Here is a 15,037-nt window from a genome sequence, read left to right as displayed (position 1 = left end):
TTGAGTACCCACACTAATTTTTCATATATTTATATATATTATATATATGTATATATGAAAAATATATAAAAAATGCATGTAGGTACTCAAATGAAAGCTCTTGACGAGTGTAACATCAGGATGAGCTTATATCTTAAAAATATATATATGAATATATGAAAAATATATCAAAAATGCATGTGGGTACTTAAATGAAAGCTCTCGATAAGTATAAGATCATAATGAGCTTATATCTTTAAAAATGTCAATATTAAAGAAAGTACATTGCAATTTAACAAAAGTCATTATTTAATAAAATTTTAATTTTTTTCATGATTAATAATCAAGAATACTCTACCGATAAAATTGAAATATTAAAAATCACGATTTATATAATAATACTAGAAATTTGAAAAGCGCGCGTTGCGCGCTTTTATTTCAACCAATAAAAATCAGATCTTATTTTTTTGTGAGTTTCGATCATTTTTCAAATTTTTTTTATCTAATAAAGTATCTAAATTAAAAACCCAAAAATTTACCTTTTATCCTTAAAAAAAAATCAGCAACCCATCTCTTACTCATTCTCTTAAAAGTATAAGTAAAAGTATAATAATTATTATGCCCGTCGTCACCACTCAGTACTATTTACCTCCATACAATAAAAATGCACTTACTCTTTTTACCAACATACCTTTTCTCGAAAGAGTATACGGAAAAATGAAAGCTAGTTTATGCGGTGCACGTGCACGATTTATCGGGTTAGTAATTAAACTGTGGACTAATTAAAATCAGGTTTTCTGATGTACTCTCCCCTCCCTCCCCCCCTCTCCTCCCCCTACACCTTTACTTACTCTTTAATTATTTTCTTTGTCTTTTCTTCCGCCCGCATGTAAAGCTTTTTTTCTCTCCACTTATTATTGTTCTAAATTCTCAATAAACTTTATATAAAATTAATATTCTTCGGCATACTCCTTGGTCCATAAATTCTCCGGTAATTATTCTCGCGGTCAATTGAGATGGTACACTTGAATAATAATTAAATATCTCGATTGATAAAACGGTCAATATTAATTCCGAAGCTCAAAAACTAAATTAGCATATTGTTTAAATGCGCGATAAAATATCCCCAATATCATTTTTTATTATTATTTTTTTTTTTTTGTTTTTCCGGGCTTTGTTTTTTATTTCCGCTGCCTTTCGATGCTTTGGTCATTCGACGTTAAATTAAAAACATAAATTTATCTCAATGTCCAAACTGTGCGTGTATATAAATATAGGTTTATTCTAACGAAAAATTTGAGCTGTTGCCAGTTGTTTTTCGTTTCATTTATTTTATTTATTTTGTTTGTTTTTAGGAGTCTTTTTCATTAATTTTATATGTAATTTTTTACACTAGAATAAATATTTTAAATGAAGATTAAATTGTTTTTTATGATTGATTAATTATTTTAACAATCGGGATAAATAGTTGCCAGAATTTTAGTGAGAGTAGTGTTTATGATTATAGGTATAAAAGCGGTGCCAATAATCTTACGGAATTTATTGGAGTGGAGCCAAGCAAAAAACGAAAACGACGGACATCGTTTACTCCTCAGGCTTTGGAACTTCTCAATGCACATTTTGATAAAAATACACATCCTACTGGTGAGTTTTTTTTTTTTAATTTTATTATTGAACTTTTAAGATAAAAAAAAATTTTTTTTTTTTATTAAAAATTGATGAGAATTTTTTTAAAAAATAATAATTAATTTTGTAAATTTTTAGATTCTAATTTTCGTTGGAAAATTAATAATGACAATATTGATGATTAAATATGAATTTTTGCCCAATTTTACTTTGAAAATTTTTGAAGAATTTTTCAATAAAAAAAAAATTTTTATTTATTTAAAATTTAGAAAAATAATAAAAATTGAATTTTTGATAAAAATTTTTTGAACAATTTTAAATGAATAAAAAATTGTATTAATTACAAAAATTAAATTTTTGGTAAATATAGCAATCAAAATAGGAAAAAAAAAATTTTTACGTTTTTTTTTTTAATAATTTTAAATTAATAAAAAAATTTTATTGAATTAAAAAAAATTAGTTTCCAAAAATCGACTAAAAATGACATATTGATCTAAAAATTAAAGAAAAAATAATTTTTTTAATTTTTAAAACAATTTTAACTTAACAGTTTTTATCAATTAAAAAATAACAAAAATTGAATTTTGGCTCGAAATTTATCAAAAAATTTTTTTTTCTAATTTTTTGAAAGAATTTAAATAAATAAAAAATTTTATTGATTTAAAAATTACATTTTTGGTAAATATTGCGCTCAAATTGAGAAAAAATTTTTTTTTTTTAATTTTTTGAACAATTTTAAATTCTAAATTGTAAATTTTTAAATTTTAAATTCTAAATTCTAAATTGAAAAAAAAAAATTTTTTTAATTCTTTTAACAATTTTGATTTAACAATCAATTTTTATTAAATTAAAAAGTAATAAAAGTCAAATTTTTGCCTAATGTTGCACTCAAAATATTAAAAAAAAAATTTATTTTCATTTTTTTGAACAATTCTATTAATTTAAAAAAAAACTAGTTTCTAAAAATATACCAAAAATGATATTTTTGGTTAATATTGAGCTAAAAATTAAAGAAAAAAATTTTTTTCAATTTTTGAAACAATATTAAATTTAAAAAAAAATTATTTTAACAATTTTGAATTAACAAACAATTTTTATCAATTAAAAAATAATAAAAATCAAAATTTTGTCCAATATTCCACTCAAAATATTGAAAAAAAAAATTATTTTCAATTTTTTGAACAATTTTAAATCAAAAATCAATTTTTGCTCTCAAAATTTATCAAAAAAATTTTTTTTATAAAAATTTGATTTTTATCCAAAATTTCTTTAAAAAAAATTTCTTGATTCAATTTTTTCAAAAATTTAAACTCAATAAAAATTTAATAATTAAAAAAAAAAATTTTTGTACACTAAAAATGACATTTTGATGAATATTTAGCTAAATAATTAAAGAAAAAAATTTTTTCAATTTTTGAAACAATATTTATTTAAAAAATTATTTTAACAATTTTGAATTAACAAACAATTTTTATCAATTAAAAAATAATAAAAATCAAAATTTTGTCCAATATTCCGGTCAAAATATTAAAAAAATTATTTTCAATTTTTTGAACAATTTTAAATCAAAAATCAATTTTTGCTCTCAAAATTTATCAAAAAAATTTTTTTTATAAAAATTTGATTTTTATCCAAAATTTCTTTAAAAAAAATTTCTTGATTCAATTTTTTCAAAAATTTAAACTCAATAAAAATTTAATAATTAAAAAAAAAATTTTGTACACTAAAAATGACATTTTTGATGAATATTTAGCTAAAAATTTAGTATTAATTTTTGAAACAATTTTAAATAGAAAAATAATTTTTTTTAACAATTTTCAATTAACAAAAAATTTTTATTAATTGAAAAACAATAAATATCAAAATTTTGCTTAATATTACACTCATAATATTAAAAAAAAAAAAAAAAAAAGTTTTAACTTTTTTAAACAATTTTAAATCAATAAAAAATTTTGCTCTCAAAATTAACTAAAAAATTTTTCTTAATTATTTTTATAAAAATTTGATGACTAATTTTTATCAAAAAAATTCCATTTTTATTAAAAATAATATTCTGTTCTTATTTTTAATAAATGAAATTAAAAAAAAAAAAAATTTTGTAATTTCAGGTAACGAAATAACAACCCTAGCGCAACAATTAGGCTACGAAAGAGAAGTAATAAGAATTTGGTTCTGCAACAAGCGGCAGGCTCTAAAGAATACCGTGAGGATGATGTCTAAATAAATAAATACCAACAAAAATGACTATAAAGACTGCAAAAAAAATAATGAATAAATAAGAATAATTACAATAAATCTTCTCCCGACCGCAAAACAAATTTAAAATAAAATCTTTGACAACTAATGAAGATAAAATAATAAAAATGGTGAATTAAATGCGTGGGACAATTGACAATTAACATTAATTGTTAATGAATAATTATTAAAAATATCGGGACTCATCACGCCGAGGCTGTGGCATGTCAGATGTCAGCAATCTTAACGTTTTTTAGTTTCAACGTTTTGAACTTGACTTCTTTGCGTCTAAGTATTTGCCTATGCTGAACAAATAAATAATCATAATTACTATTAATTATAAATTATGACACGATTATTATTAAATTAAATATTGCATAATTATAATTATTATAATAATAATAATCATAAAATAAAAATCACAAACAACTGTATTGACTTTTGACAGCAATTGTGATTATCAAACGTATACGCGTGTATTATGTGTAAATAGTTAATGACTTACGACTTGTGATTCGTATGAGTAGAGCTAGAAATTAATTATGTTTACGATTAAATAAAATTATTAAATAATATTAAATTTAATGATGATGCAGATGACAAGTATTTATTGACAACTTGTTGCTTCGGTGATACCAAATGACGGATTGCGTTTTTATTTATTTTTTTAGTAGGAAATGTTTTTTTTTTTTAAGGAAAATTAATTAATCGTTTGATTTTTTTTTTTTAACGATAAAATTGATGATTTTTACGAAAAAATTAATTCTTTGAAAAATAATAACAATTTTAGTGATATTTATTGTGATCAAAATTGCTCTCAATATTTATAGGAATTTTTTGAACAATTTTGAATTAATGAAAAAATTTTTTATTAATTTAGAAAATAATTGTAAAGTTTACATTTTTTGTTAATATTTAAATCAAAATTGAAAAAAAAAAAATTTTTAAATTTTTTAAACAATTTTAAATTTTGAAAATTACATTTTTGGTAAGTACTGGACTTAAAATTTAAAAAAAAATTTTTTTTTCAATTGTTTTAAACAATTTTAAATTTCAAAAATTTTGAATTATTAAAAATTGTTTTTAATTCAAAAAATCACATTTTTGGTCAATATTAGACTCAAATTGAAAAAAAAATTATTTTGAAAATTTTAAATTAAAAAATAATTTTTTTAACAATTTTGAATTGCTAAAAATTTTATTAATTATAAAAATTATATTTTTGGTAAAATTTGAAAAATTTTTTTTTCAATTGTTTTAAACAATTTTAAGTTTCAAAAATTTTTTTAAACAATTTTGAATTATTAAAAATTGTTTTTGGTTCAAAAAATCACATTTTTGGTCAAAATTAGACTCAAAATTTTTAATTAAAAATAATTTTTTTAACAATTTTGAATTGCTAAAAATTTTATTAATTAAAAAAATTACGTTTTTGGTCAATTTTGGACTCAAAATTAAGAAAAAAATTTTTTTTTTAATTGTTTTAAACAATTTTAAATTTCAAAAATTTTTTTAAACAATTTTGAATTATTAAAGTTGTTTTTAATTCAAAAAATCACATTTTTGGTCAATATTAGACTCAAATTGAAAAAAAAATTATTTTGAAAATTTTAAATTAAAAAATAATTTTTTTAACAATTTTGAATTGCTAAAAAATTTATTAATTATAAACATTACATTTTTGGTAAATTTTGGACTCAAAATTTGAAAAAAAATTTTTTTTCAATTGTTTTGAACAATTTTAAATTTCAAAAATTTTTTTAAACAATTATGAATCACTAAAAATTGTGTTTAATTCAAAAAATCACATTTTTTGTCAATAAGACACCAAAATTAAAAAAAAAATTGTTTTGAAAATTTTTTAAACAATTTTAAATTGAAAAATAATTTTTTTAACAATTTTTAACAATATTAATTTAAAAAATTACATTTTTGGTAAATTTTGGACTCAAAATTTGAAAAAATTTTATTTCAAGTTTTTTAAACAATTTTGAGTCTAGAAAAATTTTTATTAATTCAAAAAATTATATTTTTGATTAATATTGGACTCAAAATTTGAAAAATATTTTTTTCATCGTTTTGGAACAATTTTAAATTATTAAAATTGTTTGTTAATTTTTTTAAACAATTTTAAATTAAAAAAACAATTTTTTTCAATTTTTTGAAACAATTTTCAATTATTAAAAAATTGTTATTAATTCAAAAAATTACATTTTTAGTTAATATTAAACAAAAATTCGAAAAAAAAATTTTTTTAAATTGTTTGAGACAAATATTGAATTAGAAAAGAATTTTTATTAATTAAAAAAATTATATTTTTGGTAAATATTGCATTCATAATTAAAAAAAAAAAATTTTTTCTAAATTTTTAAAACAATTTTCAATTGAAAAAAATTTTTTTCAATTTTTTTAAACAATTTTGAATTAATTAAAAAAATTACATTTTTGCTCAAAATTAGATTCAAAATTTGAAAAAAAAAATTTTTTTTTAATTTTGAAAATTTTAAATTAAAAAAAATTTTTTTCAATTTTTTAAAATAATTTAGAATTAATCAAAAATTTTGAAATAAAACTAAAAGTTTGGAAAAAAAATATATTTTAAGTTTTTAAAACAATTTTTTATTAGAAAAACATTTATTTTCAATTTTTTTGATCATTTTAAATTTAATTAATTAATTAAAATAAATAAATAATATTTGTTAGGCTTAAAATAATTTTAAAAATTAAAAAAAAAATCTCCAGGGTATTAGACTTTATTAGTTCATAAATGTAAAAAAATTAATGAGTGTTTATTGATAAAAATAATAATAAATGCAATGCGTCCGCTGGGTATCAATTAGACTCGACGTCCAGGCTCAAAGACTCTTTAGGATAATTACGCCAACATAAGAGTAAATATAATATAATATTAAATAAAAATGAAAAGATTAATAATATTAATATTAATAACACTTAAGTGTCGATTTAAATCTAAATCGTAAGGTATAAAGCGCAATAACTTCTGTGAAAGTATATATTACTATATTTAAAATGAACTTTTCACGCACTATTAATCATCTATAAATCTCGACTCAGCATATGAACTAAGGACGATGATATGTGAACAAATATAAATAAAATTACGAAGCTAGTCCAAAAGTAATATCTGCCATACGATTCAATTATTCATTAATTTTATCATTATTTTTACCTCTATTTTATTGTTATTATGTAATTATCTAATTATCTAATTATCTAATTGTATTTTGAGAAAAAGTAAGAAAAGTAGGTTTACTTTATTTTTATATTTTAGATTTAGTTTTTATTTTTTAAATGTATTTTTTCGGGATTTTTTTGGTAGCTATTAAACATTCCAGTGTAATACTTTTAATAAAAAGTTTGTTAAAATAATGAAAATTCACAATTTCAATGTACTTTCTTAAATATTGACAATTTTCAAGATATAAGCTCATCCTCATGTTACACTCTTCAAGAGCTTTCATTTGAGTACCCACATGCATTTTTCATATATTTTTCATATATACATATATATAATATATATTTTCAAGATATGAGCTCATCTTGATGTTAGGCTCATCAAGAGCTTTCATTTGAGTACCCACATGCATTTTTGATATATTTTTCATGTATACATATATACAATATATATATATATATGAAATATATGAAAAATTGATGTGGGTACTCAAATGAAAGGTCTTGATAAGTGTAATATCAAGGTGAGCTTATATCTTTAAAAATGTGAAATTATATCTGTAAAAATGTTAAAATTCAATATTTTGATTTTTTTATGATTAAAAGAAATCAAAATTCTTTTTAATGAATTAAAAATTTTTTTTTGTGATTATTCTTAAGAAAAATAATTTAAATATTAAATTTTAATATTAATATTCAAAGATAAATGATAAATTGCATTTTGATATATTTTATATATATATATATATATATATATATATATATATATATATATATATATATATAATACATATATATATATTTTGAAAATCTAAGCTCATCCCGGTGTTACACTCGTCGAGAGCTTTCATTTGAGTACCCACATGCATTTTGATATATTTTTCATATATACATATATATAATATATATATATATATATATATATATATATATATATATATATATATATATATATATATATATATATATATGCTATATATATATGAAAAATTGATTTCGGTACTCAAATGAAAGGTCTCGATGAGTGTAATGTCGGGGTGAGTTTATATCTTTAAAAATGTCAAATTATATCTTAAAAAAAGTAAAAATTTAATATTTTGATTTTTTTATGATTAAAAAACATCAAAATTCTTTTTAATAAATTTTTTTAATGATTATTCTTAAGAAAAATGACTTAAATATTAAATTTTAATTATTATTTTTTAATATTAATCCTCAAAAATGAATAATAAAATTCATTTTGATATATTTTTCATATATAGATATGTATAATTTACATATATTTTGAAAATATAAGCTCATCTTGATGTAACACTCATCAAGAGCTTTAATTTGAGTACCCACTTGCATTTTTGATATATTTTTCATATATACATATATATAATATATATAAATATATGAAAAATTGATGTGGGTACTCAAGTAAAAGGTCTCGATGAGTGTAACATCAGAATGAGCTTATATCTTTAAAAATGTCAAATTATATTTGCAAAAATGTTAAAATTCAATATTCTGATTCATTTATGATTAAAAAAAATCAAAATTTTTTGTAATAAATTAAAAATTTTATTAAATTGCTTTGTGATTATTCTTAAGAAAAATGATATAAATATTAAATTTAAATTATTATTTTTTAATATTAATTCTCAAAAATAAATAATAAAATTCATTTTGATATATTTTTCATATGTACATATATATAATATATATATTTTGCAAATATAAGCTCATTTTGATGTTACACTCATCAAGAGCTTTAATTTGAGTACCCACATGCATTTTCATATATTTTTCATATATACATATATATAATATATATAAATATATGAAAAATTCATGTGGGTACTCAAATGAAAGGTCTCGACGAGTATAATATCAAGATGAGCTTATATCTTTAAAAATGTCAATATTTCCCAAGAAACAAGCTCATTTCTTAATTAAACTGGCTGAAAAAATGTTACCAAATAAATTCCGAGTAAATAACCCGATTATGGCGATAAAAATAATCTTTGTATATAATAAAAATAAATCCTCGGTATTGTAATAAAGTACCTTTAATATATAAATATAAATAATAAAAAAATATATTGGAGCTATAAAATAGCAGACATATGCAAAGAAAATTTACATGGTTGATAAAGTCACTGAGGACTTAATTAGTGTAACCTAAATAAAAATAAAAGCATGTATAATAAATATATAAATAAAAAATTCAAAATTCAAAATTTGGATCTTTACCAGAGAGTTATTTTGGCTTTTTGATAAACAAAAAAAAAAACGTTTGTACAGAGATGTTCTGGTTATTAAATTAAATTTTGTTATGCGACTAAAATGTATGTAGATCATGTGTATTTTCTTCGTAAAAAAATAACTTGTAGGCTCATTATAAGATAATGATATGAGTATTAAAAATTATAAATTCAACTCACGTATTTATGAGTGTCATACTTCTAGGAGAAATATTTAAAAAAATAAAAAAAAATAAATTATTATTATTATTATTATTAATTATTAAAATAATAAAAATGGGGCAAAAATTTCGTAAATTTTCAGCAGAAATTTTAAGATTAATATTAATAATAATAATAAATAATACAATCGTCAATAATTCATCACATCACTTACATACACATTGTACATAAATATATATTTAAATAGACTGTTACACAATATTATAAAATTAATTTAAAAATTATAAATCCTCTCTTTACTATGTTATAGTTCCTGGTTCATTTTTTTATTTTATTTTATTACTTATACATAAATTAATATTATGGATAATATAAAGAATAATTCATTAATTAGTAGTTGTAATTATTATAGACCCTTAATAATTTTTCTTTTACACGGAAAGAAATTTTCTTTAAAAATTACCCTTAAATTAACGAGAAAAATTACCGGATATTGTAATTTTGGGATGCTAAGGTGCTTTACTATTTACTAGAAACAGAAATACTTTTTACAGTTTTGAGTAAAATTTACCGGTGCAGTAAAAACAATTTTAATTTTCTAAGCTTGCCGCTTGGAATATATTTATTATTGGACATATTGTTATTAATGGAATATTATTATTATAAATTTTCTAGGTTTTATGTTTAAAAAAAAATTGATTTTAATTTAACAACATTAAATGGTTATTTGATTTTTTTAATTTAATTTATTTTTTTAGGTTATTTCGCTTTACAATCTATACATAAAGAATAATAGCAAATATTTATAGATAATTAAGAATGTCATTAAAGCACATCTTTACAATTAATAGTTAACTAATTGCATTAAATTTTATTATAATGATAATTGTATAAATGTGTTGTTAGAATTAACTGTAATTCAGTGTCAACTGATCACTGACATGTGAAATTTTGTAAACAGCTGAGAAGTCTAGAGCGATTGCAGCGCCGCTGAAAAGTCGGTGGATAGTACCGTTACTTAGATTCTTTTTTACCGGAGACTCCGGTAAATTTTATAGTAGTTTCAGTAAAATCTTTTGATTTTACTGTAATTTTTAAGATTAAATCAGTAAAAATAATTGTTAATATAATTTTTTACGTTTATTATTTTTTACCGGTATACTACAGTAAAAATTAATAGTACTTTTCTGGATTTTTTACATTGTAGTGAATAATTATTGAAAGAATTGTAATTAGATCAGGAATTTACGAATGTCCCACGATTACGGTGATTTAAACAGTATTTTTAAAGAAAATTTCTATCCGTGTAGTAAAATTTATCTTTTACAGAAGAATAACTAACTAACAACATCACTTTGTCAAAAACCTCGCTTACTTTCTAAGTTTCTCGTAATTATCAAAATTATTATATAAAACTTCAGGCACTTTAAAACAGATTAAAAAAATTTATTAGTTCTCTACTTGTATTTTTAAAATTAACTCTCTAGTAGCGAGATAATTTAATGACCATACGCCACCTGTTGGAATTTTTTCGAACTAATTTTTATAAAAAAATTATTTATGGACTTATCACGGTATCTGATCAAGTTTATTCACCGGAAGCAAATAAATTAATGACATTAACATCTTATTAAAATAAAAAAAATGAATTTTTAGATAAAAAGCATTCCATAGTGGCTACTGGGACATTTGACTCCGGGATTCCATCAATTATATATAATTATGTGACTGAAATTTATACTATAGTAAAATTTATCTTATAAAATAGAAGAATAACTAATTAACAACATCCCTTTATCAAAAATCTCCATTACTTTTGAAGTTTCTCGTAATTATCATTTGACTGAGTGTGACTGGTGGGACTAACAACAAATCCTTCTCTCTTACCAAAGGTATACTTAAAGTCCAATTTCAGTTCGACCACTAAACTAAAAAAAAATACTTCCCTCGAAAATACTAAACTTATCCTATAAACATTCAATATTATGAAGAATTAGACTGATTACCTACGTAGAAACAATTAAAAAAATTTGTTTTTATTGTGACTGGTGGGACAGGCATTTGTGACTGGTGGGACAAATACTAAATGTCTACATCAAGTTGTTTATTAAAAAGACTTTTATATTATTTCAACCCTACAAACATTATTGTTTATATATTTAACTATAAATTATTTAGGATAATTTAAAAAAACTAATTAAAAAAGAGAAATAAAGAATTTAGCATGCTGACAACACGATCTTGATAAACTTAGGTGTTAATTAATAACGAACATAAACAAAATTTGTTCTTAAAACTATAATAATAAATATGTTAGTTAATAACAAAGATAAAATGAATTTGTTGTTAAAACTATTAAAACAACATTTGACCCGGATACAAGTTAGTCCGGCTAAAAAATTCCTAGGAGAGAAAAATCCATTTTCTTATTGATTAAAAAAAATGTTCTTTACAAATTAGTAAAATATTAACTTTTAATAATGAATTAAACTTAATTAGAGAAATTTCTCAATTCTAGTCATTTTTCCATTTTGCTTGGAATGCCCCAAAGACCTTTTTTGTATAGAATTTGATCCTTGACAAAAAAAGGTGTCTTAATTTTTTTTTATCTCCAATTTTTTACCCACAATAATAACTTTAACCTTAAAAACTACAAAAAATTCATTTTTTTTATTTTAAATTCAAATTTTTGGGACAAAAATTAAGATAACCAAAAATTGGTAAGAATTTTTCTTGTAGAAAATGAAATCCTTGATAAAAAAAGGTGTCATAATTTTTTTTATCTTTAATATTTTACCCACAATAATAATTTTAACCTTAAAAACTACGAAAAAGTTCAATAAATTCATTTTTTTATTTTAAATTCAAATTTTTGAGATAAAAATTAAGATAACCAAAAATTGATGAGCTTTGTTGTAGTAAATTAAATTTTCTATAAAAAAAGTCTATGATTTTTTCATATTTTTAATATTTAACCCAAAATTTTGAATTGAAATTAAAAAATTCAAAATTTCAATAAATATTTATTAAAAAAAAAATGTTTGCTTTTTTTTTATTTTTTATTAAGTATAAATTTTACTAGTTTAAGTAAAAATAAATAAATATGTTGAAATTGAAATGATTTTTGAGAAATTTGGAACACTTTATCTGAATACTTAATCAAAAAATACAATTTTAGCGAGTTCGATCCAGATAAATATTAATATTCGCTAAAAATTCATCAGCAAGAATCAAACAGTGATAATAATTTCATCAGCTGAATTATAAATTACTTCTCAATTGAGAAAATTATTGGGTATTATTTAACGGTATTTATAAAATTCAAATTTATTATTTATAGCGGTATAAAAGTTTTATTAAATCAAGGTAAGTTGGTTTTATTGGAACGAGATGAATTATTAATGGATCCCTTTTATTCACGATAATAATTGTTCTATTCTTGCGATTCTTGCGACTCTTGCGAGGTTTAAGTAAAAATTTCAATTGCATAATTGACGCTTCTTATGAAACAACTTAGAATAATTTTTATTCAATGTACGGCTATTAATTACACTATTAATACGGAAAATTTACAAGAGTGGATTATTTAAAGAGCAGCTCCACGATTTCTTATTAATTAAACTTCGCGATTGCTGATTAATAAAGTAGGCACTTTACATTAATAATTATACATTAATTTCATATAATTAAAGTCGCTTATTACGATGATTTTAAGGTTTGAATATTAATTTTTTTGTCAGCACCTTTTGAATTATTTTCAATTTTTATCACATTTATGAACACTTAGGTAAGTATATTTATTTTTTTTTTAATTATTATACTTATTAATGATTAAGATAATTATAAAAATTGTAAAAAATTCTTTATATTTTTTTATGAACACATTAGGTAAATATATAAAAAAAATTATTTATGAACTAATTAAGAATAAATAGATAAAATTTCATGAAAAAAAAATTTAAAAAAATTTCTTCATTTCTTTAATCTGAATTTTTTTAACTAAATTTTTAAACAAATTCTGAATTTTTATTTTAATTTCAAATTTCAAAATTTTTATCCTTGATTTTTTTTTAATTTTAAATTTAAGGAAAAAAAGAACCTTTGCGTAGATTAAAGAAAAAATGTAAAAAAAATCCTTAATTTCTCAAATTTTTTCAATCCGAATTTTTAATTTAATTTCAAAATTTTTATCCTTAACTTTTTCTTAAATTTTTAAATTAATAAAAAAAACTCTGAGAAAAGTTAAAAAATTTCTTAATTTCAAATTTTTATCCTTAATTTTTCTTAAATTTTAAAATTAAGGAAAAAAAAGAACCTTTGCGTAGATTTAAATAAAAAACTTGAAAAAGTCAAAAAATTCCTTAATTTTTCAAATTTATTTGATCTAAATTTTTTCTCTTAAATTTTTGAAAAATTTAAAATTTTAATCCTTAATTTTTTTTCAATTTTAAAATAAAGAAAAAAAAACCTTGCGAAATTAATGAAAAAAAGTAAAAAAATTCCTTAATTTCTCAAATTTTCTTAATTTGAATTTTTTTTCCTAAATTTTTAAAATTTTTACTTTAATTAGAAAATTTGTAAAATTTTCTTAATTGTTTTCTCAATATAAAAATTTTTTTATGCTAAATTTCTTCCTTAATCTTCAAGATTTTCTTAATTTTTCCTTCAATCAAGTTTTTTTTATTAAATTTTTCTCTATTTTTTTTTTATCCTTTATAAATTTTTTTTTTCTTTCATTAAAATTAAATTCTGAATTTTTTTTCTCAATTTAAAATCTTCATCCTTAAAGATCTTATCTTTAATCTTTAAAATTTTCCCAATTTTTTTTTCATACTTAAAATTAATAAATTGAATAAAAAAAAATTTTTTTAATCAATTTTTAATATTTTTTACAAATTATCTCAATTTTCTCTTTAATCTAAAATTTTTCAGACAAAATTCCGATATATTTTTCCTTAATTTATAAAATTTATTATCTAAATTTTCTAATTTTTTCCTCCGTCTGAAATTTTCTTAATATTCTATTTAATCTCAAATTTCATTAAAAAATTTTTTTTTTTTATATTTAAAATTAATTTTTTTAATTTCTAAATTTTTAAAAATTTTCTTCTTTAATCTTAAAAATTTTCTTAATTATTTATCATTACTATTTTCCCTATTATCAACGAGCTCAAAGTCAGTTTTAGGATCGACTAATCTAACTTTCGAAACTTTCCCCGAAAATTCAATGACTCCATAACCAACAACGCCCACTATTAAAATCCCGATGAGTACATACAATTTAGTACTGGTACACAAATAAGAGCTGTAGGAATAAGCAACAACAGAGCCGGTGGCTTCCCACAGCCGGAAATTTGAGTAAGCTGCTTCTTCCATCCCAGGGAAGAGGATTCCGCTTAGAGCTTTAACAGATAAGGAAGAAAATAGATAAAATTTAAGAAATTACCAACAAGCCCGTCGATATCTTACCGACGTTCTGTTTTATCATCAGTCGGTACAATACAGCAAATATTAGCGAACTTCTTTACTGCCTGACGGTTTGATAAAGCAGAACTCTAAGAGTCGATAAATTACTATAATAATTATTATTA

The 15,037-nt window shown here is 20.0% G+C and overlaps 2 protein-coding genes across 10 annotated transcripts in view; one reads left to right on the top strand and one right to left on the bottom strand.

Annotated features, from left to right (window-relative positions):
• The window catches only part of LOC123270213 (POU domain, class 6, transcription factor 2), a 211,519-nt gene extending 206,963 nt beyond the window's left edge, over positions 1–4,556 (top strand). For 3 of the 6 annotated variants that reach the window (XM_044736166.1, XM_044736162.1, XM_044736163.1), the window contains 2 exons: positions 1,472–1,623; positions 3,714–4,556. In XM_044736166.1, the coding sequence (XP_044592101.1) occupies positions 1,472–1,623; positions 3,714–3,829 (268 nt within the window). In that variant the 3' untranslated portion in view covers positions 3,830–4,556. The remainder of the gene's footprint in view (positions 1–1,471; positions 1,624–3,713) is intronic. The other 3 variants (XM_044736167.1, XM_044736164.1, XM_044736165.1) reach the window with 1 other exon arrangement.
• Positions 1–15,037, bottom strand: part of LOC123270215 (UNC93-like protein) — a 47,659-nt gene that overhangs the window by 1,978 nt on the left and 30,644 nt on the right. For 3 of the 4 annotated variants that reach the window (XM_044736171.1, XM_044736168.1, XM_044736169.1), the window contains exon 7: positions 14,538–14,848. In XM_044736171.1, the coding sequence (XP_044592106.1) occupies positions 14,580–14,848 (269 nt within the window). In that variant the 3' untranslated portion in view covers positions 14,538–14,579. Of the gene's footprint in view, positions 1–14,537; positions 14,849–15,037 lie in introns of those variants that run through there. The other variant, XM_044736170.1, reaches the window with a different exon arrangement.

The sequence above is a fragment of the Cotesia glomerata genome, linkage group LG8 (genome assembly GCF_020080835.1).
Source record: "Cotesia glomerata isolate CgM1 linkage group LG8, MPM_Cglom_v2.3, whole genome shotgun sequence".
Taxonomy (NCBI): Eukaryota; Metazoa; Arthropoda; class Insecta; order Hymenoptera; family Braconidae; genus Cotesia; species Cotesia glomerata.
Note: the sequence above shows the minus strand (reverse complement) of the source record. Positions and strands in the feature narration are given on the sequence as shown.